General features: G+C 43.4%; 1 protein-coding gene across 2 annotated transcripts; it reads left to right on the top strand.

Moving 5' to 3' along the window:
* The first annotated feature begins 10,537 nt into the window (after positions 1-10,537).
* On the top strand, positions 10,538-25,871 carry ARL5C (ADP ribosylation factor like GTPase 5C). Of its 2 annotated transcripts, XM_054993272.1 has the most exons (6): positions 10,538-10,588; positions 17,450-17,510; positions 18,940-19,087; positions 22,212-22,295; positions 23,710-23,861; positions 24,555-25,871. In XM_054993272.1, exons 1-6 carry the CDS (start codon positions 10,543-10,545, stop codon positions 24,601-24,603), a joined length of 540 nt encoding a protein of 179 aa, XP_054849247.1. In that variant the 5' UTR covers positions 10,538-10,542; the 3' UTR covers positions 24,604-25,871. The 2 variants fall into 2 exon arrangements, with proteins under 2 accessions (XP_054849247.1, XP_054849248.1); XM_054993273.1 differs by lacking the exon at positions 10,538-10,588 and having other exon boundaries at positions 17,448-17,510; positions 18,686-19,087.
* The last annotated feature ends 198 nt before the right edge of the window (positions 25,872-26,069 follow it).

Below are 26,069 nucleotides of genomic sequence, written 5' to 3' on the forward strand. Positions count from 1 at the left end.
CGTGTTTACTATTGGGAATTGAATCAGGACTTAATTTAACGTAACTGGCGCATGCAAAGGAAGAGAGTATGCTTCTATGCATGCCAGGAGTATGTTCGTGACCGATGAATAATCTCAGCCTGCTGTCTGGGTTTAGAGAGTGGGGCTCTTAGGCCAGAAGATGTGGCTTTAGACCAGCTACCTTTGAGTCTGAACACATCTCATATGGCCTGTAATTAAAAAGCAACAATAGCTGTTGCATATTTGTATTCATGTGCCTTTCATCCAAAGAAAATTAATTAGGTGGCAAATGTCAAAGACCTGAACTCTTAAATTGCAAATGTTCCCAAACCTTCTGGAATCCTGACAGTGCCATTCTAATCAGAGTTATACCCTTCTAAGCCCATTAATTGACTGGGATTTCACTGCCTTTCTTTCTGATAAGAAAGAGATGCCACTAGTTTCAGGGTGGATGGATAGATAGGATTTGTTACATGTTTGGATATTTGGACAGAAGCGTCTCATACAAATTCTTAAACCTGAAACTTACAATATATTTTCAGATGCAAAGTGTTTGGAGTACAGCCTAATAGTTACTAAAATGTTCCAGCTTATGTGATGTTAATTTAGGGAGGGAGGTTTTCGCCTCAGTTCTTAAACACTGAATTGTAAGAATTTTTTTAGGCATTTAAACTTTTGAAACTGGGATTAATTTGGGGAAGGAAATCCGGACATTTTGCATTTGCAGAATTTGCTACATTTCTAAGAAATGCAAAAAAAATGATTTTGGTTCTAGATTTTGGTTCTCTTTTGGTCTTGCAGGTGCCCGTTGCCACCAGGATAAAGACTGTGGTCATGATGCATGCTGTGCCCGCCTCCATGGGGAGATGGTTTGCAAGAAACGGCTGCATTTAGGTGAAGGATGCTATATCCCTCAAGGAGGTATTGCATTCAGCTTGAACCAGGTGTGTCCCTGCCTTGAAGGGCTAGTTTGCAGAAGAACACCTCCTAACCAACAGTAAGTACTCCAGTTTATAATTCCAGATGGGTAGCTTTGTTAGTCTGTAGCAGCAAAATAAATCATGCCTCCAGTAGGCAGCATAAAGACTAACAAAACTTTATTCCAGCACAAGTCAACGGTCGCTTCATCAGCTGCACTGGAGTATACATAGATAGCAGTTATTCTAAAGACACTTCCTTGGGAGTAAACACTATTGAATAACGTGGGACTTACATCTGAGTAGACCTGTTTAGAATTGCTTCCTTAGAGTTATACACGTACACTCCAATGTATCTGATGAAGTGAGCCCTGATTCATGAAACATTGTGGTGGAATAAATGTCAGTCTTTAGCATTTCTACTGGGCTCCTGTTTTCTTTTACCGCTGTGAATTAGTGGTGGGAAAGTGGACAGTGGCAGCATTACCCCCAGGAATGGGTTCTTGAGCAGAGCTTTTGTCTGTCAGTGGGGCTGCCACATTTTCACGTGGGGCTTAAGAGAATAAAATAGCTAGGGTTTCCTTATTTATTTATTTAATTTATTTACAAAGGCTTATTCCCTATCTTTCCTTTCTGGAAAAAACATGGAGCCCAAGTTAGTTTATAAAATAGATGGAACATTTAAAAAAATGTATATTTTTATACATTTATTTTAAAATGTATTTAAAAATTAGAAGAAAAGCTACATGAATAAACTATTATCCTAACCAAGAACCATATGCATTGTTGGGTCTATGTATTATGGGCTGGAACAGAATTAAATTCTGATTTTTTGCCTGCTTGTAATAAACACCTTTCTGAAGTTATCTCTGATTTCCTTTAAGCACCGAGATAACTTAAGCATGGTAAAGGTGAAAGGAGGAGGGGAAAGTGTTGCATTAGCCAAGGAGAACTAGTCGGTGTGTGGCATTTGGAGTAAAGTCATGTTTGTGGGCATCGGCCTCCACTTCCCCTTTTAAAAAACTAAGTATCCTATTCTTTTTTTAAAATGCTCTCATTCTTTAAATGAAAGCTGTAACACCCCAAATTTAAAAAGTCTAGTTTTTGAAAAAAAATTAGGTGGGGCTATCAGTCCTCCAGGTCATACAGTGGCCTGCCCTGGGTATGGCCCTCTCTCCAAGGGCCAATTCACACATTACAAAGTTCCTGTGTCCCTCACATGTCTGGTCCACAGATAGTCCAGTTGCCAGGCCCCCTTACCCTCCTAGCAGGAGAAGGGGGACCCAGCACTCACCTTGTTCTTCATATTCGGGTGGAAGTGACATCATTGCGCTGCTCTGGCAGTCCCGTGCTTCACAGTGGGCCTATTGTGACCCAGATTGGCCTGCTGCGAAGCACAGGAGCTCTCCCAGGATGGTGCAATGATGTTACTCCCGGGATCCCTAGTTTCAAGAGTTCTATGCCCAATATTTAATTCCCAGTTGTGTTAAGGCCTAATTTAGATTGGGAACCACAGCATGTGGTTAACACAAGTTTCTCAACTTGACTTGCTCGAGAGAACCACCATTTGTCCCATTGGAGAATCATATGTGTTACCCATCAGTACCTGTAAGTTTCCCTTATGGGACAAATATCAGCTCCCAGAGAATGTTTCAAGTCATAGAGAACCATGAAGGCCCCATCATCCCACATGCCATGGTCTTGATCCAAATCAGCCCCATTCATGCCTGGGAATTGTTCCGAGCACAGGACTACCTGAAGATGTCTGATTAACAGGATGGATGGGACACACAGAGACTTATGAATTGGCCTTAATATGTAAAGCTATCTGATGTGGTGATGTGGTATGAGGTTTAACATGTGGGCTGCTAACTGTGGAATAAGGCACACCTGGGCAGGGTTTAATCTGAGCTAGGGCTGTACCCTGGATCCCGTTTACAGTGGAGTTACAGCCATCTTCAACATCTGCTACACTCTGTTCTGTATGTTGTGCTGTCTTTTGCTGCCTGTTGAAGAGTCTTGTGAGGTACGGAAATCTGAACCAGCTTCTGTTTCTCTCTCTTTCCTCCAGGATACTATCGGAGTACTGGCCAGATAAAGGTGACTGGCGATGCCAGAAACAGTAAGCAAGAGGCCAACCCCCCCCCTCAAGAGTTTTTAAATAACAGTATTTAATCCATGTAAATATCACTGTACATAGACTTGCTCTGCCCTTCTCCCCACCCCCCAAGGCTGGACATTTTCAAATAAACAAGCCATAAAACCTAGTCATAATGCTGTCTTTTAAAAGATCAAATAAATTGTATTAGCAAAGAGATTGAATGTACTTAGAAACAAGCTAAGCGCACCTTGCTTGAATGCCCCTTAAATGCTCCTGCCTGCCTCCTACTTTCTGAGCAACCCTCCCATTCGTTTATTTGCAGAGGTGAACAACATTGTAGTTATTTCCTATCTAACCCTACATAGCTTGAGCCTCATATGTCCTGCTGCAGCTCACAGGTCAACTATACTATATCACAGATGTTCTTCCAACAAAGGTTGAGGGTGTATTGAGGCCTTAAATACCCTTGAAAAGAGGTGGAGATGCAAGCCCTTCTCCCTCCAAAAGAAATAACTAGTTCTTAAAGGGGCCTCACCTGATTGTTGAACTGTGACAGGGTTGGGGCGGTTCTTGTCTTTGTGGGGCAAGAGAAACCATTTGGGGAGACATTTCAGGTGCTATAGGCTCTGGGGTGGAAGGTTCAGGGTCCAAGTCCTAATTAAACGGCAGATCTGTATCCTAGGGTGACAGAGCTTGTTCCTCTTATACCTCAAAGGGGTTCCTGGAGGTGTCTCAACTGCCTCCTTCTGTGAGGGTCTCAGGGATCACCCCCCTCTTCTTCATCTAACTCTTCAGTCTCTCTGGCTGATGAGGAGTCCATACTGTGGCCCATGTCACCATGTACAGAAGACACCCTTCTGCCCATCCAATCCAAACTGAAGGGACCAAAAAGTGCGGCATTCTTAGAACCAACTCAACCCAAACAATAGCAGTCTTGGCTCTTTAAGTGGGGGGTCTGCCCTACTGATGTCTAAAGTCTCTGTGGGTGGGTGTGATTTTAAGAGGAAAAGATCAAAGCCCGCTGCTTTGTAGCCCACCTTTGTAGTCCATCATCCCTGAGGGGAGCTCAGGCTCTCCTATAATTAACAGAGGAAGGCACACATTTCCTTAGAATCCTGTTCTATTCACTGGAGGCTCAGTCCCAGGAAAGTCTCAGGATTACACTGCCAAAAATGTGAGTAGTAGTCAGAATGTCAGAGACCCAGGTTCAACCCCCTGCTCTGCCATGGAAATGTGCAGGATGACCATGGGCCAGTCTCACACTCTCAACTTACCTCACAGAGTTGGGAGGATACAATGGTGAGGGGGAGAACGTAGTCAGTCGCTTTGGGTTCCCATTTTGGAGAAACATGGGGTAAAATAAAAATGCAAGGATCATGCCTCCCTTAGAGACCCATTAAATTCTGAGCCACAATGTTTTCCAGAAATACAAGCAGTCCTTATTTAGCCTCTGAGTTTAAGCAAGTGTTGTTAAATTTGATTTGGTTGTACAATCCTTTGCTGAATGGGCCTATTGGCATCTAGGATTTAATGTGTTCTTCTTTTGCCTGGGGGGGCCTTCTGCAAGATCTTGGGATGATTTGGATGTTAAAATGAAAATATAAAATAAATGAAAGATTTGCTAAGACTCAGCTACATGTACTTCCTGGAGAGGAAATTTCTTCACAAAGTGTTTCCCACACAGCAGAATGATACCACCTTTTGAATGTAAACAAGCACCTTTTTTTTTGCAGTTTAAAATTAGCGTGGGTGCTACTTTCAACCAGCCAAATACCACAAGCAATCAAGTACTTTTGAAAGGCGGGGGGATCGCTCAATAGTAGAGCATTGGGCTGCTAATTAAGAGATCTGTGCTGCAAATCTAAATATTCTTTCATAGTCATTCAGTTCAAAATGTTTAATTTCCCATTTAGAAATGAAGATCGGCCTTTTCTGGCTCCAGATTAAAGTCAGGCTTTCATATGGGGAAAAACATAAATATTTATCCAAAGGAAGTTCTTTCTGAAGTATCATGGTGAGTTAGTGCAGTCTAGGGCTCAGGTTAAGACACAACAAGAAACCATGGTTTATTTTAAGTATGGCTAGTTTCTGCAACTAGTAGGATTTGGCTTGCAGATGAGTATTCAAATTCTGGCCTGCCTCAATAAATGCTGGTTTCGTTGCAAGATTCAGGTCCAGTAGCACCTTAAAGACCAACTAGATTTCCAGGATATGAGATTTTGAAAGTCAGAGCTCTCTTCGTCAGATACAAGGAGTGGAGCTCTGACTCTCAAAAGCTCATACCCTGGAAATCTAATTGGTCTTTAAGGTGCTACTGGACCCAAATCTTTCTCTTCTACTATAGACCAACATAGCCACCCACCTGATGCAACACACCTGAAACTGGTTTCATTGCCTTTCCCTTGCCTTCCCTGTAGAGAACTAGCTGGTATCCTGACTTGCATTGTGGTGAGAGCAGCACCTGCGACCAAGCCAAGATGAAGTCAGGATGTCTGTGTTCATATAACTTGCGCGAGCTCATAGTTAAAAATACTTGTGGTTAATAAACCAGCTTCAAACCATTATTTCAGATCCTGGTTTGACATTTCCTAACTAACCAGTTAGCAAAGCAGCCCACATTCAGACATAGTTAGGTTAATTAAACCATAGCTTTATATGATATTTGAAATGAGCCAACATAAAGGAATAATTTCTTTCTCTGCCCAAAAGAAATCTGTTAAATGTGTAGAGTGGAATGAAGGATAGAATTTTAAGTGGTACTCCTAGAGCTGGAAGATGTATCTGGAGCTGTAAATCTTATCATTTTTTGGCTGTGTAAATTCTAAGCGGAAGTGCCTGCAAAGCTTAATTTGCTGCAAAGCTTAATTTGCTGCAAAGCTTAATTTGCTGAGGTTGCGCTGCAACTTTGTGATCAATCTCTCTTTAGAACAACACAAATGAAGGTCTTGGGGTCCCTTAAAGACTAAGGCTGACTTCACAGATGCCACTTTTCTCCCAGTGTTGGGGTGCACGTGTAAAATCCAGGCCATGTTATATGTGCTAATACTGCATTTCTAAATTGATTGCCATCCATTCAGGAAGAATGATTACCATCATCTCTGTGTGCTTTACAACCCAAGGGTGATTTCAGTCTGACAGATTTATTGTGGCTGAAGCTTTAGCTGTGCAATCTGACATAGTTATTACAGCCTAAGCCAAATGAATCAATGGGTATAAACTGGAGTAACTCTGCGCAGGAATGCATGCATGGTTGGGATCTAAAGCTCACTAAACATTGTAGGCTCAGATTTCCCTTGAAAATTGCAGAGGGGTAGCCATGTTAGTCTGTTGTGGGAACATAAAACAAAAGTCCAGTTGCAACCTAAAGACTAATGTTTTTTTCAACATGAGCTTTTGAGAGTCATGAAATAAATGTCGTTCATTTTTAATGCACAACTGGACTGTTATTAGATTTTCCAGCATCCAGTGGATGTTTATGCTTAAATCAAGTAGTCTTTAAGGAGTCACAAGACTCTTCATCCAGTCTCTGGATGCTGTGAAAGGCTGGATGACAAACAAGCAAATGTGATCCCAATAAAAAAGAAGTGCTGCAGAGTGGGACTAAAGCTAAGGAAATGGGCCATCCCTTTTGAATGGGGTTGGAATTCTCTGCAGTTATACAGTTTAGTGCCCTGTTCTTGATAAGTCCAGGCAAGCCCAATCTTGTCAGATCCTGGAAGCTAAGCAGGCTCTGCTTTGGTGTCTCCAAAGAAAACCAGGATTGCAGAAGCAGGCAATGGCAAACCATCTCTGTTAGTCTCTAGTCTTGAAAATCCCAGCAGGGGTCACCAGAAGTCAACTATGACTCAATGGCACTTTCTACTACCATGCAGTTTAGTGGTAATTCTGGATTTCCCACTTTCCTTGGATAAAAAAGTGGCAGAGGTAACTAGGAGTAAGCAGGAGGTGGCAGAGGTAACCTTCTACCAGCTCCAGCTGGTGTGCCTGCTGTGACTGTTCATGAGAAAAGCTAAGCTGTTCACTAGCACACATGCCTTGCTAACATCCAGACTAGACCACTATAACATGCTGTACATGGGGCAGCCTTTGAAGACAGTTCTGAAACTTCCAAGAGTACAAAACTTATCTGCTAGAGTGGTAACAGCTGTTTTCTGTAGCCAGTTCCATGTCAACTATGCTGGCTTCTGGTTTGTTTCCAGGCTCAATTCAAGATGCTAGTTTTAGCCTTTAATGCCCTGAGTCCAAAGAAGAACTACCTCCATCCCCATCAATCTGCTTGGGTCCTGACAAACTGTGCACTCCCCTCAGTCAGGAGGTGTGAGGCACTCTTATTCTGGCATCATGTGAAAAGCTTTCTGCCCCCAAGGCCCTACAGTATAGATCAGGCATAATGCTATGGAACGGGGAAGCTCTACTCTTCCCTTCTCCATCCGCTGTGGACTCTTCCCCAGTGCCCCAAGCTAGATCAACCTCCCCTCACCCATGGATTATTTGACACCTAACTACACATCTGAAATTCCAGTCATGAAACTCTAATGTCCCAGAGAGATTCAGTCTCACAGGCCAGAAGCTTAAAAACACAGCAGGTAAACCTATAGGTCCAAAAACTAGATGGGAAAAAGTAATAAATTCTTCTGGATTCTCCTAAATTTCACAGTGGGGATTCCTTCTAAAATCTCAGTGTCTTGGGAGTGAAAGGCAAGACACTTTGTTCATGCTCAGACACACTCTAGATTTTATTTTGCCCCTTTGAGGCCTGTACCCTGAACACTGGAACAAGTTCCAGAGCTTAGTCATGGCTGAATGTGCTGAGGTAATTTCTTAGAATGCAGCACATTTGAGATATCACATAATCTTCCACCACATCTTGAATATGATATGACTATGATCTTTTTCCTCCTCTGTTAGAGCCAAATTCTGCTGACTGAACGAACAGGAGGGGTGGAGTGAGAGTAGTTAGTATGGTTTTTGTTTGGTCACCATCGCACACAGAATGCGGGGGGGGGGGACCAAAGCTATCGTCATCAAGGAGCGGAAATATTACACTCTTCCTGCCTTGCAAGAACAAGTGCCTCCACAGAAACTATATCACACCGTTTCCTTGTTTCCTTCCCCAAACAAAAAGGAAGAAAGCAAATAGATGTTTTGGAACTGGCAACATTTTCAGCATTTTTGTAATAAAATTAAGCATTCAGCATGGAATGTGTCGGTGGGGTGGTGGAATATATATATATTTCCTATACTAAATTGCTCACATTTATTTACACACAAACAGTTTATTTTACAAAGAAATGTAAAAATCAAAGTACAATCCTAAGAGCTTTCTAAATAGTATCTCAACAATCTTCTCAAAACATCTCCACAGATTTCTATGGTGTTCTAATATATTCTCTGTTCCAAAGACATGTTTTTTTTTAAGATTAACTTCACAGACACCACTGAAACACAAAAAAATTTTAATTTTACAAGGGCCAACACTTCAAACAAAGTTGAACAGAGGCATCCATTAAGTTATTCTTCAAAACAAAATTGTAATCAAAGTTGAAAATTGACTGGAACATGGTTTGCCCTCTTTCATTTAGCAGCAACAGCCCTGTGAAAAAATGACGGGCTGAAAACCAATGTATATTGTGGCTAAAGTGGAGGCTTGAACTTGTATCCCCAAGGTCCTGGTCTGACACTCAAACCACTACACCTCTTTAGCGGTTTATATTTTTGTAATCAGATACAACTAATATGTGGATTTTCTTTTTTCCCCCTCTGCTGATGGCTTAAGATTATTGACATTGTGACTATTTTTGTATAGTTTTCCACACTGTCTTCCGTATTCTCAAAGGACATTAGAACCACATTGTTGCCTATTGTTCTGTAGGCAGCAGTTGACGTGGGGTTAATACATGGCTCCTCCATTTGACTTTGTAAAGTTGATAATAAGACAGAGTAAAATATATCTGTTCTTGGCCTGATTGCTGGGGCAGTTGGTGTATTGAAAAAGGGACAACCTAAGTTTAAATCCCCACTACCACCCCCAAATTACATGTTTTATTTGTCTCCAAATTGACCACGAAAATTTTCAGTCAGTTGCTGCTGGAAAGGCATCTCTGAGGCGTATAAAGCCCAGTTCAGATTGGGACCACAGCACATGAGGAAAGGGGGCTCAGGCCTTCCCTTTGAGTCATTCTCCAGAACTAAAACAGCCACAGGAAACCACTAATTTGGGTGGTTGCTTCCTAGCTGCAGCAGTTCTTGGAAGAGAAGTGATTTTCTAGATCCATTTTAACTTGGCTTCAGGCTGGGATTTGGAATAGCGACTGCATTGGTCACCTTGGTTGATGAACTCTACCAAGAACTAGAGAGGGGGACTGTGACCCTGCTAATCCTGCTTGATCTCTCAGCGGTCTTCAATACCATTGACCAACTCAGAAGTTCTGAGTTGCCTCTCAACCCTGGAACAAAGAGATACCATGTTACAGTGGTTCGAGTTCTATCTGAGTGATGGGTCTCAGAAGGTGGTACTAGGGGACTCCTGCTCTAGCACATGGCCATTGACCTATGGAGTCCCACAGGGCTGAATTTTATCCCCTATGCTATTTAATATTTACATGAAGCCATGAAGAGAGGTCATCAGGAGGTTTGCTCTGCGATGTCACCAACATGCAAATGATACCCAGCTCCACCTTTCTATTCCGTCTAATTCCAGGATGCGGTTGATGTTCTTTACTAGTGCTTGGAGTCAGTAAGGGGCTGGAACAGGGTGAACAAGCTGAAATTTAATCCTGACAAGATATAAGTCCTCAGGGTTAGTAGAAAGGCTGACCAGCAATGTGAGAGCTCCCTTGTCTTAGATGGGGTTACACCCTCCTGAAAAGTCAGGTTTGCAGCTTAAGAGTATTGCTTGACACAGTGGTTACTTTAGACAGTGGACTGACATTGACCCAAAAATGAAATTATTCTAAATTATTCATTTAGTATTTATCTGACTAAGCATGGAAACACCACTCTACCCTCTTTAAAACACCAGACTGTAAAGGTGGTAATAGGAATTTATTTAGCACATCTATATCAGACTCCCTGAAGTGCCTGGAGCATGGCTTGGTTTGGGGCTACTATGACTCCCTCCTCCCTTTCATCCCCATAACAACCCTTTAAGGTAGGTTAGGCTGAGAGAGGATGACTAGCCCAAGGCCACCAAAAACAAAGAGATATACATAATCTTAATAAAATAAGTAAATAAATAAATTTTAAAGGCAAGCAGGGGTTGGGGCTCTTAATGCAACCCTCTCATCAACACACCAGAAGGAGAGATGTCAGAAAGCGCTTCCCCCTCCCTTCCCGTTCGGTGAAAGAGCTGCAGAAAAGACTTGCCCGCTCCGGCCGGGGACATCCAACTCGAGCACGGCTTCTCCCCCTCGGAAAATCCCTCCGGAGACCAGCGGGTGGGCGGGGCTTCGGGCATGGCACGTCACCCGCAGAGGTTATAAGGAGGGCAGGAGGCGCGCTGCCTTAGAAGGCTGTGAGATCGGCATGGGGCAGGTTTTTGCAAGACTCTTGAGCATTTTCGGAAGCCGAGGTAGCCGCCTCCGTCCTCTTCCGCCCGGCTTGTTGCCAGACCCCTTTCTTCTAGTCGGATCTTTCTCTTTGCCATCCCTGAATCTTATTCCAGTCCTTTCTTCCTTTAGTCGTTTTCTGACGTTCCATCTCTTTGTGTGTGTGTTTTTTAAGTTGCGTTTTTCCTTTCCTCCCTTTCTTTTCTTCTTCGACATGGTTCAGGTTTCTCCTTCCTTTCTTCCATTTTCTCTTTCTGTCTGCTTTTTCCCTTTCTCTTTGACTTCTCCACCTCTACTCCTTTTTCTTTTTTCTTTTGCTTCCGATTTGCTGCTCCGTATCCTTCGTCTCCCTTTCGGAATAGTTCTTTGGATTTCTCCCCTGCAGTTTTTTACGCGCGCTCACCCTTTCTTCTGCCTCGCTCGCTTCCCCCTCATTTCTGCATTCCTCGCCAAAGCCCAGCGAGCAAGCTTGCGAGTTCCCCAGGACTCTTCGGCAAGCTGGGGGTTTTCTTTGTCCCTTTTGGCCCAGTTTTCCTTTTTTCTCTTTGCGTTCCTTTATTTGAAACAACAGGATTTGAGTCCAGTGGCACTTTATAGACCAATTAAGATTTTTCAAGGGTGTAAGCTTTCAGGAGTCAAAGCTTCCAACTTCAGATGCCTGAAAAAGAGGGGGTCACCTTATATTCGTTTACAAGAATTCTTCAGGTATCTGAAGAAGGGATTTTTGGCTCTCGAAAGTTTATTCTCTTGAAAAATCTTGGTCTTTAGATTGCTGCTGGACTCCAGATCTCCTGCTCTACTGCAGACCTACAGGGCTACCCACCTGTAATTATCTTTATTTGTTGATTTCCTTTCCCAAGTATGCATTTTTATTGGGAGATTGTCCTCCTCTTCACTCCTCGTTTTCCCTTTTTTCCCTGTTCTCACCCCTCCTTTTCTCCTTTTAAGGAATTAAATGCCATATGGGAGGGTGAAATGGGGGGGGGGGGTGCTGACCTTTTCAGCCTGCCAGAAGGAATGGCTTTTGTGCGGGTATGTGTGCTTCAGGCAGCTTGTGAGTGAGAGAAACAGCTTTTCTGTGATGTGTAGATTGTGAGTCTGGGGAGATGCTGTTATTTGTCGCCTTGCTGCCTTGTTCTCATATGGAGATGGAGAATCAAAGAGGGGCACTTTTTCCTGCAGCCTGCTGTTCATTTCCAAGTAGCACTTTTGAAAAATATTTTGGAAATTCCTCTTCAGCTTTGTTTAGAAGTGGGATATAAGTCTACTCCAAGCATTTCTACCCTCTGCACAGTAATGCATACTTAGTGCGGTGTTGAGGTTAAAGAAGTTGTTGTTGTTGTTGGAGTGGGGTTAATTTGGGACTGTCTGGGAAGAACAAAAGGCTGAATCAGAGGGTAGGCGGGCAGAATGGGGTGTGCCTGGTGTGGGGCTGGAGGCAGCAACAGAAGACAGGAGAAAGTTTTGTTGTCAGGGCACAGAACAAAAGTGAGCTCTGAGGGGAGAACAGGGATTGTTTTAGCAGATTTAAATGTTAAAGAAGGGAGGGGAATCAGGGAGTCTCCTCTGCAAACTGCTGCTAGGGCAAACAGTAGTGGGTCTAGACAAAGAAATTTTGGAATATTTGGCATCTTCAGCTGGTGAGTTTTGGTCTGAAATGGTTACGATACCTAGGGATTAAGATAGATGACGTAAAAGTATTTTCCATTCCTCCTTCAACCTTTGCCCATTTCCTTAAACAAAACAATCCAGGTTGGAGGCCTTCAAATTCCTCAAGACTTTGGGCAGTAGGATGAAGCAGGAAACACTTCTCTGTGTGTGTGTGTGTGTGTTGTATGTTAAGCACGCAGACTGCCCTCAGGTAATTGCACACAGATGCCCATGTGCTTATTTTTTAAACTTCATTTATGCCCCACCTTTTTCTCCAGTGGGTACCCACACTCTAGCCACTAATTTATTTAATCTTTACCCAGTTTTTCTTCCCAATGGGGACGCAGAGCAGATTGAGTCATTCTTCTTTCCTCCATTTTATCTTCACAACAACCCTGTGAGGTAGGTTAGACTGAGACTGAGAGTGGCCATGGTCATCCAACCATCTTCCATGGCAGAGTGGGGGTCTGAACCTTTGGGCTCCTAGATTCCAATTGGACACTCTTAACCACCACACCATGCTAGGCATATCTATGCACATGCCTTTCTCCTGTACAGGCACACAATGCCATGTGTTCTTAGTCTTATCTCTGTGTACATGTAAGTAATGTAACACAGAGAAATGTCTGTTCCTGCCTTGGACACACATTTATCCTATCACATGAAGGCAGAATGGATGTGGAGACAAATTTGTAGTAAGAAAGGTGGGTCTGCCCTGTTGGTTGAGCAGAAGCTTAATGTATGAGAGCCAAGCTACAAGTGACACTTGCCTGGCAAGTGAACAGACTCACGTGTATTCCTGTTCACTTGCCATTCACTTGCACTCCACTTAATCAAGTGGAGCGCATGAATGGCAAGTGAACAGGGAGGAATACTCGTGAGTCTGTTCACTTGCCAGGCAAGTGTAATTCATCACTTGTAGCTTGGCTCTGAGAATGAATTGGGAAGGGAAGGAGCATATCCAGCAGTGGGGGAATGTGTGTACATAACTCCATTGCCTGGCCCCTCAAAAGCGTGGGATCACTTTTCTCTTTATGCTCTGCCATGGCAGCTGCATTCATCTGAACAGGGCCTTCATGGCAACATCAGCAGCTGCCTGTACATGGGCCTTCTCTGGGGTGCCACCCCCACCTAATAGAGTGGCCTGCCTGAAGAGGTCAGGAAAGCACCCACTCTCCTGCCTTTCCACAAACTATGAAACTGAACTACTCCTGAGGGCTTTTTTGTCTACACAGTAGTCAGGCTGTGTTGTAAGGAAGTGTTTTGGATCGAGGGTGTGGTAAAGGGACAGGGACTGTAGACTATACTACTATGCACTGTTTGTTACTGTTGTTTATTATGTCTTGTCATTTTTTTTGCTTCAACTTTGTTTCAGCTGTATATCAGTTTTCTGCTTGTTTCCAAATGTCTGCAATCTATACCCTATTGTATTGTTGATTGAAAGTCCCAGCTGTTGATCGTATTAATCTGTTTTGGGTCTCTGTGAGAAAGGCAGACTATAAATAACATAATTTTTTTTTTAAAAAAGGAATTTCTAGATATCCAGAGCATATAAATTAGTCATTGTTTATAAGACTGTGTTGTGGCATGGTGGCTGTCCTCTAGTATTGCTGCTGTTCTCTGACTCACATTGTTGTGGTTTGATCTGCTCTGTTGCGATCATGTCAGCAAGTATTTAAACATGAATTAGTGCATGGCCACTTTCGGCAAGCACTCAAACGCATGCAGTTTTTGAAAAAACCTAAATTTGCACAAATTCACAGGCAGTCTTCCATAAACCTGCATTTCTGCCTCCGTGCATGCATGCATCCACTTCTGATGTCTGGAACTTGAAACAGGGCAACTAATATAGCCAATTGTACGAGGTTGGCTGTGGGGTTTGTTTCAGATGTCTGGAAGGGGAGGCGGGGAATCTTCTATTGTGTGTCTTTAAGTTTTAAGTAGGACTTCTTCCTTCCTTCTATACAAATTTCATCTGATGAAACTGCCAAGCTGTTTTCTTGGTAGAAAGGGAGCTTTTTAAAAAAGGTTCTTTGCGCTGAAAAAAGGTCATTCTTACTGCCTGTTCTGACCATTTTGCCATAGAAAAAGGACATAATGACATTCATCCTTAAGTGTCAAACAAGCTTTTCCTGAAACTTTATGAACTAAAATGTTTCAACAGCTTCTTTTTTATTATTGTTCATGGGAATTTTGGCCCTCAACCTCTCTGCCGTAACATGTCTGTTTCGTCTCGAATTTCTCATGGGCTCAGTTTACAGTGGCTGAGGCAAGCAAGCAAGGGAAATGAAATTTCGCTTTTATCTGATTTTTGCTGATGGACAGAAAGGCAGTACATAGCTTGTGCCAAGTTTTCTCTGTTGCTGTTTCTATACCGGCTAAATTGGGTAGAACAAAATAATACAATTTAGAACTTGCATAGTACTTTCAGCTCAAAGAACTTCAGGTGTTATCACTGTAATTCTTGACAGGCCTGTATCGTCCCTGTATAGCATATGGGGGCCATGTGGCTTGTAAGTCAACACAGGCATGCTGCTTCTTGGAGACTTTTCTTGCCAGGGCAGCAGAAAGCCCCTGGAGAATTTGAGGAGCATCCAGAAAACATCATGCCCCATCTGGGCCCAGCTTGCCTGGATCCCTTTGAACTGGCTCAAAGGGGGGAGGTATGGGGTGGCTGCAAGCAGAGGGTCCATCTGGATCCTCCGCCCACATTTCCTCCCCTTTTCTTTCAGCCTTTAAAGGACTTTTTTCTTTCCCAGTTGAGCAGAGTGGCTTGTTGGGGTAAAGGGGGGCTCCCAGGCTACTGGGGGAAGCACCAAAATGGCCATTGCACTGTGTTTTTTTGCACGTGCCCAGAAGAGGAAAATGAGAGCATTGGGAGTATGTAGCAACACACGCATGCAATGGGGATGCCAATGTGCTCTCACTGCCTTTGCCCTGCTTGCTGTAATGCTGGAGGCACATTTTCCCACCCCATCTGGAAACAGCCGTAGCGAACTTGTGGCTGAGATGAGATTTAAACCAGCAACCTGCCTAGTTTTTGTTTAATCTCATTCTTCCAAAGTCCTCAGAATTAACCTAGAAGTCCCAACAATCTGACTTGGCAAAAGACAGCTTCATCTATTCCTATAGATCAAACAAGGTCCATAAAGCATTTTTCCAAGGTTAAAACTGATACAGTAGTGAATTAGAATGGAAGATCTGTAGCTGAGTCAGCTTCACAGTGGCTCTTTTGGACCAGTTGTTTGGGACTCAAGGTAGCATGCATAATTTCATTGCCAAGGAGAACGTGAGTGAACTGTTGGTTAACGGCCATATAGTGAGGCAGCAGGGTAGATTCAGTGGATTTTTGCCTCCCCGGGCAAGGTATGCCCACTGCTGCTGTTGCCATGGCTGCTGACTGAGGTGGCTTCCACACTGCTAAGATTCTCCATGTAGCTGTTGTGGCCATTGTAAGTGCAATGAAGCATTCATGCAGTAGTTTCCCCCTGCATTTTGCTTGCCCCATGCTGCCAAAGGACTTTTGTACTTTATTAAAAAAATCTATAAGTGCAATATGACTATCTTTTTTTAAAAAAAATAAAAGCTGACAAAGCCTTCTGGTGGCACGCACATCCTTGTGTATGAATGGTGGCCCCAGGGACTTAGGCAAGGAAGGTAATGTCAGTGTGGGATGGCCTTTCAAATACGCACATCTGTAATCATGTGCAGTGTGCCGACATGCTTTGACTGCCATCTTTCTCAAAATGCTGTTTCAGGGCCTCATCCACACCGGGTTGGATCCTGCGCTCTCATTGCGAAACAGCAGTCATTATCAGCTGGGTTTTCCTGTATGAACAGGCGAATTCTGTAGCAATTGATTACTCTAGTACAGTGATAGCACAGTATCCAGTGATGTTTGGATACAGCCAAGGTTTGGAATTGCTCAGAGAAAAGCAGGGGAGAACTCAGAAAGTGGACCCTAAGGGGCGACAATGTGAATTTATTAAGGATGTTTCTATGCTGCGCCTTCAGAGTCCTGCTCAAAGGGCTTACAATTAAAACAACAACACAATATTTAAAAGCCATTAAAAACAAACCATGAAAGTGAACAGCACCTTTAGGATGTTCCAAAACCGCATTCCTTTTCACACGCCAAACATCCAAATAGAATCAGCTCATTTCAAATTATTGTCTTGAGGAATTTGGACCTAAACAGCAGTGACATGGTGCAAAACACCTGTTGTGTCCTGCATTGCAGAAGCCTGGGAATGAGCAGAGCTCTGGTATTCTTCTCCCTGTACCGCCCCAAGCAGTTACTTAGGCGGTTTGGCTGGAGAACTGGCCTTGCAAGGCACCCAAAAAGCTTGTGCACTTGCTTTTATGGCATATAAGGGCCTGGTTGCAATGGTGTGGACATAGCACTCTACCTGCTAAACAAAGCTGAAATGCATTTACAGTAGGTCTGACATTAGACTGATGTGCCTTGTTGAAGTGCAGGAATGTTGAAATGCGATAGTAAACCTGCCACCCCTCTGCATGGCTGTCAGTCCAGAAACACACAAGTGCCTCTCCAGCTACTTTTCTGGTTTTTACATGTGCATAGCCAGAAAAAGGCAGAGAAGGGCTTTCCATGTGTCAATTTAGCAATAAGGAGAAATGGCATTGTTATATTTGATCGACAGGTCCGTTGCTGACTTTTGGATTAGTGAGTCAGATTATATTGGGTGGTGGCAGTTTGTTGGCAGAGAAAAGCACAGAGTTTTCCTGGCTCTCTGCTGCATTCCTGGTGGATGGGGCACCCCCGTAAGTCCCCTAATCAGTCAAAGTGGGGGTGGTCAGGGGGAGGGAGAAGTTGCATGCAATTGTCTTGATTGTTCTAGACCTCCATGGAATGGCTGGCATACAGCTCTGTGTTTTGCAGGATTGTCTGGGGCAAGCAATTATCCCCTCCTCACAGTTTGAGTTTCTCCATCTGCAATAGTAGTTCAACGTATGCATGAGTTGTAACGATTGAATGCATCCAGCCAGCTTTTTTGCTGTATCTCACCCAGTTCCCCTTCCATGTATAGCTCCTGTCCCACATGACTTTTGCCCATGCAGATCCCGTGATCCCCAGCATGGCCTTTTTGGGTGGTCAGAGGAGACCCTGCCTCCCTTTTTCACAAGCAGAAAAGCTGGTCGGATCCATCCCTGTATCTTTCCTGAACAACCGGTAACTAATTCTGAGTCTTTTCATTTTTGTCCCCCTCTAGAGCACAAGGTGATAATTATTGGTTTAGACAATGCTGGGAAAACAACCATCCTCTATCAGTTGTGAGTATCTGTCTCTCTTCCCCACTCCTCCCAGTCAGTCCATTTCTATACAAACTGCAGGTCAGAGGGGAGGTGGTTAGAGAACTTTCAAGATACTGGCCTGTATCCGACCTCTCCACTAAGTAAGATTTGAAGTCTTCCTCCAGCCTAAGTGACTTGTCCATCAACAGATGAACCACTTAAGTTGGAGGCATCTGGAGGCCCTTCCTCCGACCAGAGGAAGGGGACTGCCATTAGCTCAACACATCTGATGTTAGGAATTTGTTTTGTTCAATGTGTATGCTGTCTCACGCTTTAAAAACAACTGCTCAAAAAAAGCTCATCAGTGCACAAAAACTAGCTGAAAAATTAATGACATCTTATCAGGTATGTTATTGGGAGAGATTTGAGTGCACACTTGACTTTTCATTTGAAAGAATTGGACTTAAAAGTCATTAAGATTGGCCAGATCATGCTTTTATATTTATTTAAAATTGCTGTCAACTGCAGCTCTTAGTCAGTGAACTCCCAAGGCAGTTTGTAATACAAAATAGCAATAAAATACAAAATACAATGCAAAATAGCAATAAAAATAACTCCCAACAGATTAAAATGAACATTAAAAAAGATATAGTGGTGTAAAAATCAAGATTCCTGCAAAGAGAATGCAACAATAAAATGGACAGAGGTACAATAATTTAAAAAAAGAGCATCGGACAGCACAGAAAAGTACTGGCAAAACAAATGAGCAGCAAGGAAAATTAGAATTAAAAACGAACCATTGCTTGGATGAAAAGTAACATCTTGACCTGGTGCCTAAAACTGGACAGGCGCAGGGCCAGACGAGCAGCTGAAAGTGGGAAGGGGGAGTTCCGGAGCATAGGCAACTCTGTTGAATAGGCCCTGCCCCTTACCTTGAAAGGGTGTGTGCGTGCATGACGCAGCCTCTTAACTACCAGGCACATTCCTGCCAGCCACATAGATCCCATTCCATTTTTTCAGGGGTTATGAGGTTTGTAGACCTTTTCCTCAAATCGGAAGCTGTTATATGCTAGCACCATATGTGATCCTAAATGGAGCCTTCTGAAGTTAGAAATCTGAAATCCTGTCTTATTTCCATTTTGAATTGTAGTAAAGCCTGAATTATTTATATTTTTGGAAAAGAGCACTGTTTCTTTTTCATCTTTCATCTACAGGAATGGAGTTCATCTGTGCAAGGGATGCCGCTCTTATGCATCAAGAACCTTTTTCAGCTTTTTCAGTGTTGTGGCATTGGTAGTTGTCCATAAGCTTTCCCAGGGTTTCCAAGATGCTGCAAGTTAGGGACAGGAAGTCCTGTGTGTCACATTAGTGCTGCTTCTTTGGAGGAGGGGGAGAGTTGTGGGAGCTATTGAGGGGCTGTTGCATCTTCCTGGTTCGGTCTTAACTTACTGGTCTGATATTCTGCTAGCCTCATGAATGAAGTGGTGCACACATCCCCCACCATTGGCAGCAATGTAGAAGAAATTGTTTTGCGCAAGACACACTTCCTGATGTGGGACATTGGTGGGCAAGAGTCCCTGAGGTCTACTTGGAACACCTACTATTCCAACACAGAGGTGAGTGTGGATCCAAACAATTTAAAGGGAATAAAATAGATTTGGTTGCAGACCAGGAAAGATCTGTAAGTCCCTCTCTGCCCCACCCCAGTACTGCTGTACTATAAAAACATCTAATCTACGTACCAACCCCATAAATGCAATCAGGGCCATTTGCCTACAGCTATGCCAACCCAGATCAACATGTTACTAGAAAATGTGCATTGTAGGAAAAAATGCTTACAGAATAAACAGTTTTTGGTGACTTTCTGAAAAAGTCAATAAGGCTAGGAAAAGTTGAAGGCAGTAGGAAAAGAGGAAGACCCAAAATGAGATGGCTTGACTCAATAAAGAAAGCCACATCCTCCAGTTTGCAAGATCTGAGCAAGGCTGTTAACGAGAGGAGGTGTTGGAGGTCTTTCATTCATAGGGTCACCATAAGTTGGAAGCAACTTGGCGGCACATGACGCACTCGCACGCGTGACTCTAGCTATTGATCCTTGCTGCGTTGCACCAGAGAGACCAAAAACCTCTCCCAGAGCCACTGGCCAATCAGATCAGGGAGATAATTCGTTCCTACCTAAAATATGGCAATTGTATTGGAGTATATCTGAAACTCGTGCTACTCTAATACTGGCAAGGGTAGAACACCACTGTTACTCCCATAAGTATGATTATAAGGAGGTGAAGGGAGGAAATGGGTTAACCCTTTCCTGGCCCTAGTGAGCCACAACAAAGGTGCAGTGCAAGATGTTCTTCAGAAACTTATCTGTCTTTTAACTTGAGGTTCTTTCCTCCTACAGCTGTTCTAGAGAGATTTTTTGAAACCGTTGAAACCGTTGTTTTGTGGTTTGAAGCATAAATTTTGCTTTAGTTCTTGTAAACAGGTGGTAAGCTTGGGTCTGAACTGTATCACTTTAGGCTACAGGTGAAAACCTCACATGACAAAAAATTGCCTTAGAAAAGAAGATTCCTTCACATAGGAAAGCTAGGCTAGAACTCCTCTTCCTGACATGTAGATCTTCTATGAGAGCTGGTGGCAGCATAGGGGCTAAAACAGGGCTACAGATTAGAAACTACCTAAATGTGTCTGCTGTGAACTTCCCAGTTTAGGGCTCAGCTACACAATCCCTCCCCTCTCCAAATACACCTGTTCATAAAAAAAATTCTTCTAACAAATGCAGCCTCCAGAGTTGGTTGATCACAGGGCAGAAAGGTGCCTGCGTTTCCTTCCCGCCTAGGCGCTGTGCAAAGTTGGGGCCAGCATGCTTGTTTCTGCTCGCTCCATGTGCAGTCAGCACACAGAAAGGTCATGCTACAGAAGGCCTGTTTGAAGTGGCAGAGTCAGGTCACAGGTTTGCCATCCAGTGAGTGAGAACTTTAATGGCCTGTCTGCAGATACTAGTTCTGGTGTTCATTTACAGTTTATTCATTTATACTTCCCCTCCCCCCTCCCAAAAAAAGTGGCTTACAACATTCTCCCCTTCTCCATTTTATCCTCACGATAATCTGTCAAGCAGGATTAGGCTGAGTGTGTGTGACTAGCCCCAGGTCATCCAATAACCTTCTATGGCAGAGAGATGATTCAAACCTGGGTCTCCCAGATTCTAGTCTGACGCTCTAATGGCTATTCCATGCTGGCTCTTGCACTTAAATAGCTGTGGTGTGTCTGAAGTGTTTACCTTTCTAGTCTTTCAGCGTGCCACTTTTATCTACCTCTCCAGCCTATGCTTGTCTGCCTTTGCTTAGCTATGCTGTGCTAGCTTTTCCTCCCGATCACTTCAGAATAAGACTAAAATGATGGGAGAAAGTGGAATTTGAGCCCTCTCTGAGTCAGAGCTCTCAATCTGCTTTGACAGAACAAAGCCAAGCTGAGACGTGCTCCGTTTTGTCTTCTAAGTTCACATTCTTGACATTTCTAAATACAGAATTCCCCCCCCTCCCCCTGCTTCTCGTCTTCTGATTTTTGTTCTCTTTTTTGTGTGTCTCAGTTCTTGCAGAGGCAGCAAATTAGCAAAACAAAGATACTCCATCCACCCAATGCAAATATAATCCTTGAAATGGAAAGGCCCTTTTAAAATTTCACAAGGACTGTGTATTTTTTATGGGAAAGTCTTAGAAAACTACAGGGGCCTGCATGTTTCCCCATCGAAGCACAGTGTTTGCTAGAGCTATGGGTAAATGTTGCTAGAAGCAGCAAAATAGGTATCAAAATGTCCTAATCTGTTCTAGCCCACAAATGCTTACTATACAATAATGTGAGGATAAGATGGAGGAGAAGGGACTGATGTAAGCTGCTTTGGGTCCCCATTGGGGAGGAAAGCCGGATATAAATATCTAAATAAACCCATTCTTTAAAGACTGTGAGACTTCTTTCCACCTTTGCTGCAACTTCCTGCTGACATGAATAATAATAACATTCGATTTATATATCGCCCTTCAGGACATCTTAACGTCTACTCAGAGCAGTTTACAAAGTGTGTTATTATTATCCTCACAACAATCACCCTGTTTGGGTGGGGCTGAGAGAGCTCAGAGAAGCTGTGACTGACCTCAGGTCACCCAGGTGGCTTCAAGTGAGGAGTCGGGAATCAAACCCAGTTCTCCAGATTAGAGTCCTGCTGCTCTTAACCACTGCATCAAACTGGTGTTTGACTGGCTACTGCTGTGAGACTAGGGTTGCCAGCCTCCAGGTAGTGGCTGGAGATCTCCTGGAATTACAACTGGTCTCCAGGCCACAGAGATCAGTTCACCTGGAGAAAATGGCTACTTGGGGGGGTGAACTCTATGGAATTATGCCATGCCAAGGTCCTTTCCCTCCCCAAACCCCACTTTTCCCAGGTTTCTCTAGATTTCATCGCCCAGATCTCCAGGAATTTCCCAACTTGGAGCTGGCAACCCTATGTGAGATAGACAGCTGAGTCAGGTGCTTCATTGCTCTGATCCAGTGTGAAAGTGTCCTCAGATCTATCATTTCCTTATCAGAGTTCCTTGAAAACTTTAAGGGGACAAGTTTCTGACGGGCATGAGTCCCTGTCTAGAAAGTATGTACTGAACCTCGCTGTCTATGATCATCTCTCTTTCTTTAGCCTTGGCTCGAGGTCTTAGATGGCTCATAGGTTTGCTGCTTTCCCTTTCTCTCTAGTTCATCATTCTTGTGATTGATAGCACAGACCGAGAGAGGCTGACGGTGACAAAAGAGGAGCTGTACAAGATGTTGGCTCATGAGGTGGGTGACTGCCGCGATGTACAGAGATGCATTATGGGAAATTGTGGTGCTTTTTAAAGACTTTTCTGTGCATTCTGTGTTGCTGTGAGAACGTACTGTTGGATGCTGGTAATGTTGCCTGCCTGTGGGCACATTGCTTTATGTAGCGGGCCAGAATGTTATGGAAATGGAAAATTAGTGGCATTTATCCCCATGGAAACTAGCTGGTATATATAAAAACATGGCTGGTCAATGTCAGTTTTGCAACTTGGAGAGGACATCTTTCTACCATATATGGTGGCTATGGGTATACACTTCAAAATTTTATATTAATGTCATTTCAGGGAGACCATACTTTTTGTTATTTCAGACTTTAGGGAGTGTTGTTACTGGGTCAGCATTCTATTTGGGGTATATTTTTTTCCAGTTCCAGAACTTCAGGACCATTTCCACTCTCCGTACCCCTTAGAGGTGGCAGGAGTGGAGAGGGAGGCAGGGGGAGAAAACAATCAGATGGATGGAATAACTAAGGCATAGATATTTGGAAACCTATGGTAAAATATATAGAAATTACTGTGATATAGGTATAAAGCATTGTTATTGCTTTGGAGTTAATAATAGATATAATTATGTATTCTATTTATATCATTTATACTCCGCCTTTCTCACTCGGACTCAAGATTCTCTGATGTGATGTAGATCTCCTTTCTTCACTGTGGTTCTGGGGAGATTCCATTCCGATGCTTCAGTTTGGTTCTGTTTTGCTTCCTCTGGGATGAGTTCAGCTTGCATTTGGGGGTGTGCCTTGGCCTTGCTCCAGTGTGTTTCTGCAATGGGTGTCTGCTTTGACTTTTTTCCTATAGGAAACAATGGAGTGGCTGGGGGCATCTTGTTCAGGGGCCCATAGAATTGCCCCCTGGGGTCCAATCATCCTGAAACATGGATATTCCTTAGAGGGCAGTTAAGAGTAGATCTCCTACAAATTTTGTGGAGTTTGCTTGAAAAATGCCAGCCCAGCCCCCCAGATACCCCTCAGATATTTCCCCATAGGAAATAATGGAGAGTGGGTTGGGGCACCTTCTTTGGGGGCCCATAAATTGGCCCCATGGTCCAATCTTCATGAAACTTGGGGGGAGGTCTTTACAGGACAGTCAGAAGCAATTCTTTCCAATTTTTGGTGAAATTTGATTGAAAAATGACTCCCCCAGCCCACTAGATAGAAATAGAAAACAATGGCTGAATTTTACCAAATGTTCACTGGAAATTCAGTAAAAATTTGGGATACCTGCTTTTTTATTCAAAATCCCAAATTTTACTGAATCAGCCAAAATTTGGTATTTTCATCTGAATTCTGCACACCCATAATCTAGTAGTATGATCAGGGAGCCAATGGCATATGGGCGTCACCAGCATATGTTTTCCTTCCCCACCTCAGGACCTGCGCAATGCTGCTGTGTTGATATTTGCCAACAAGCAGGATGTCAAAAATTCAATGTCTGCCTCTGAGATCTCCAAGTTTCTGACCCTCAGCTCCATCAAAGACCATCCTTGGCATATTCAAGGATGCTGTGCACTCACAGGAGAAGGGTGAGTACTGCATGTTTTGGCCTCCAATGAGGCAGAGAAACAGTCGGTGCGCTTTACCGGTCGAACTCTGTGCCTTATGAAATCAATATAGACTCATGAAATCAATAAAACTTTCAGACAGTTTGGCAAGATTAAGTGGGGTATAGTGGTTAGAGTTTTGGGGTAGGGTCTGGGAGACCCAGGTTCGAATCCCCACTCTGCCATGGAAGCTTGCTGGGTGACCTTGGGCCAGTCAAACTCAGCTAGGCCAACCTCACAGGGTTGTTGTGAAGATAAAATGAAGGAGAATGATGTAAACTGCTTTGGCTCCCCATTGGGGAGGAAGGTGGGGTATAAATGAAGTAAATAAGTAAACAGAAAATACCAATGTTGGACTATCAAAACCTGGGTTGTCGTATTTTGTAGGCCACAAAACAAGGCTGCTGGCCAGAAGTATGTTTGATGCTGCCTGTATTTGGTAAGCCCTTTGTCAGTGTAGCTGAGCACTGTCAGTTTTGGCCTTGGTTTCCCACCGTCTCAGGCAGATTAAGTCTTTTCCAATTCCAATACCAGTTAAGGTATTTTTTTCTCTGGGATTGAACTACATATAAAGCCACGTGCTCGACCGTGGAGCTCGCAGCCTTCCTCTCAGAGGTAGAGAGATTCTAAGTGTTTTGATTCTCTAGTAATAAACCCTTTATCTTCTCCCCACAGCCTTCCAGCTGGTTTAGAGTGGATGACTTCTCGAGTTCAAGCTAACTGACACCAGCCAAAGCTATGCTAAAGAAGAAAAACAGATTTGTATATTTATTTCCGTTTTACAAATGCTCAGGACCTATTGGACCATGCCTGGCTTTTATTTTCTTTCCAAAAGCCATCAGACTTGGATTTTATACGTTACGTTGAGACTATGGAAGGAGATGTGAACTGTAGCTTCTGAGAAAGAGGTGTGTGCAGAGGTCTTCCAGACCTGTCCTGCACCGCAGAAAAGAAGATACCGTTGAACAGCTTGGGCTTAAAAGGCTTTCTCCTGCACCTTTGCTGACAGAATAGAATAACAAAGCATTCCATATAGCTATAAAAGCCTTGTGAACCTAAAACCAGGTCAAGCGAAAGATGCTGAAGGCAGAACCACAGAGCCTCCCCAAAAAGAAAGTATTCAGCTCTGCCATCACCGAATCAGCAAGTGGTGGAAAAGCGGCGTCGAGGAGCGTGCCTTGATCTTTCACTCTGGTTTCTGACATATTTGGGCTGCTTTCCAAACTGGAAGATATCCAAGAGACTTTTGGAACAAAAGAGCGTTTGAGGTTTTCCTTGTTCTCTTGGGATTGTTCATATTTCTCTGTGGACAGGACAGAGTGGTCGGGATGCTGAATTTGCCCTTCAGTGTCCTTTTGAGCTTCACTTTTTTAAAAAAAAAGTTCTGACTTTTTAGTGACTTAACTGGTTAATGTCAGGAGAAAATTAATCTCTGCCACTGCTTTGGGGAAATTTTCTTTTGCGATGTTCAAGACAAGACTTGTCTTTCCATGTTATCTGCAGGCAGCTGCAGTATTCAGGAAAAGTAGTTTACATCAGAGCAGCAAAATCTCAGTATGGAAAGAAGTTCAATCCCTACCTCACAAGGGAAGCTTCCCTCCCTTGCTTACTAAATGAGGCAAATGCTTACATTTTTTTTTTGCAAATTTTAAGGCAATTTGGATGAATTATCTCAACCAATTTGGGAGAGGGGGTCAGTTTGCACACTCAGCCTTATAACCCCTGCAACACTTATCTCCAGCCCACATTAGCTAGCTTTTTGTGTGGGAAATAGATACTTTATAGTGCCTCAGTTTCCCCAACATTAAGACCTGTACAGGCTGTTGAACTCTAAAGGCAGAGGAATGTTTTCAAATATTGCTGTGTTTGAACAAAGACAGATTACCACCATGTATTTGTGTTCTCCCGTTGAGGGTTTTTTAAAAAAATGTAATCCATTTGGAATTTTTTTTATTAGAATGTTTCCTTATTAAATTATATTTATTTTTCACAGTTGTGCCTTCTTATTTACTACCAGATTTTTTTTCTGCAAGCAAAACCTGTCCCAGTGGTAGCCCTAGCTAGAACATCTTTGCATGCTCTGGCGATGACAGCAAATCGCTTCTGCTGACAGAAAGGGGCAGTTTGGTTCTCCCCTTCTGCTGAAGACCTTGATTTGCCCCTCATGCTGTTCAGGGGTGGGAGGGACTT

Source organism: Eublepharis macularius, chromosome 12 (assembly GCF_028583425.1).
Source record: "Eublepharis macularius isolate TG4126 chromosome 12, MPM_Emac_v1.0, whole genome shotgun sequence".
Taxonomy (NCBI): domain Eukaryota; kingdom Metazoa; phylum Chordata; class Lepidosauria; order Squamata; family Eublepharidae; genus Eublepharis; species Eublepharis macularius.

Excerpts from the sequence above, each read along its gene's own strand:
- ARL5C (XM_054993272.1), top strand. The coding sequence starts at position 10,543 with ATGGGGCAGGTTTTTGCAAGACTCTTGAGCATTTTCGGAAGCCGAG. Across the intron at positions 22,296-23,709 it reads ACAAGATGTTGGCTCATGAG|GACCTGCGCAATGCTGCTGT; the intron begins GTGGGTGACTGC and ends TCCCCACCTCAG. Across the intron at positions 23,862-24,554 it reads TGTGCACTCACAGGAGAAGG|CCTTCCAGCTGGTTTAGAGT; the intron begins GTGAGTACTGCA and ends TTCTCCCCACAG.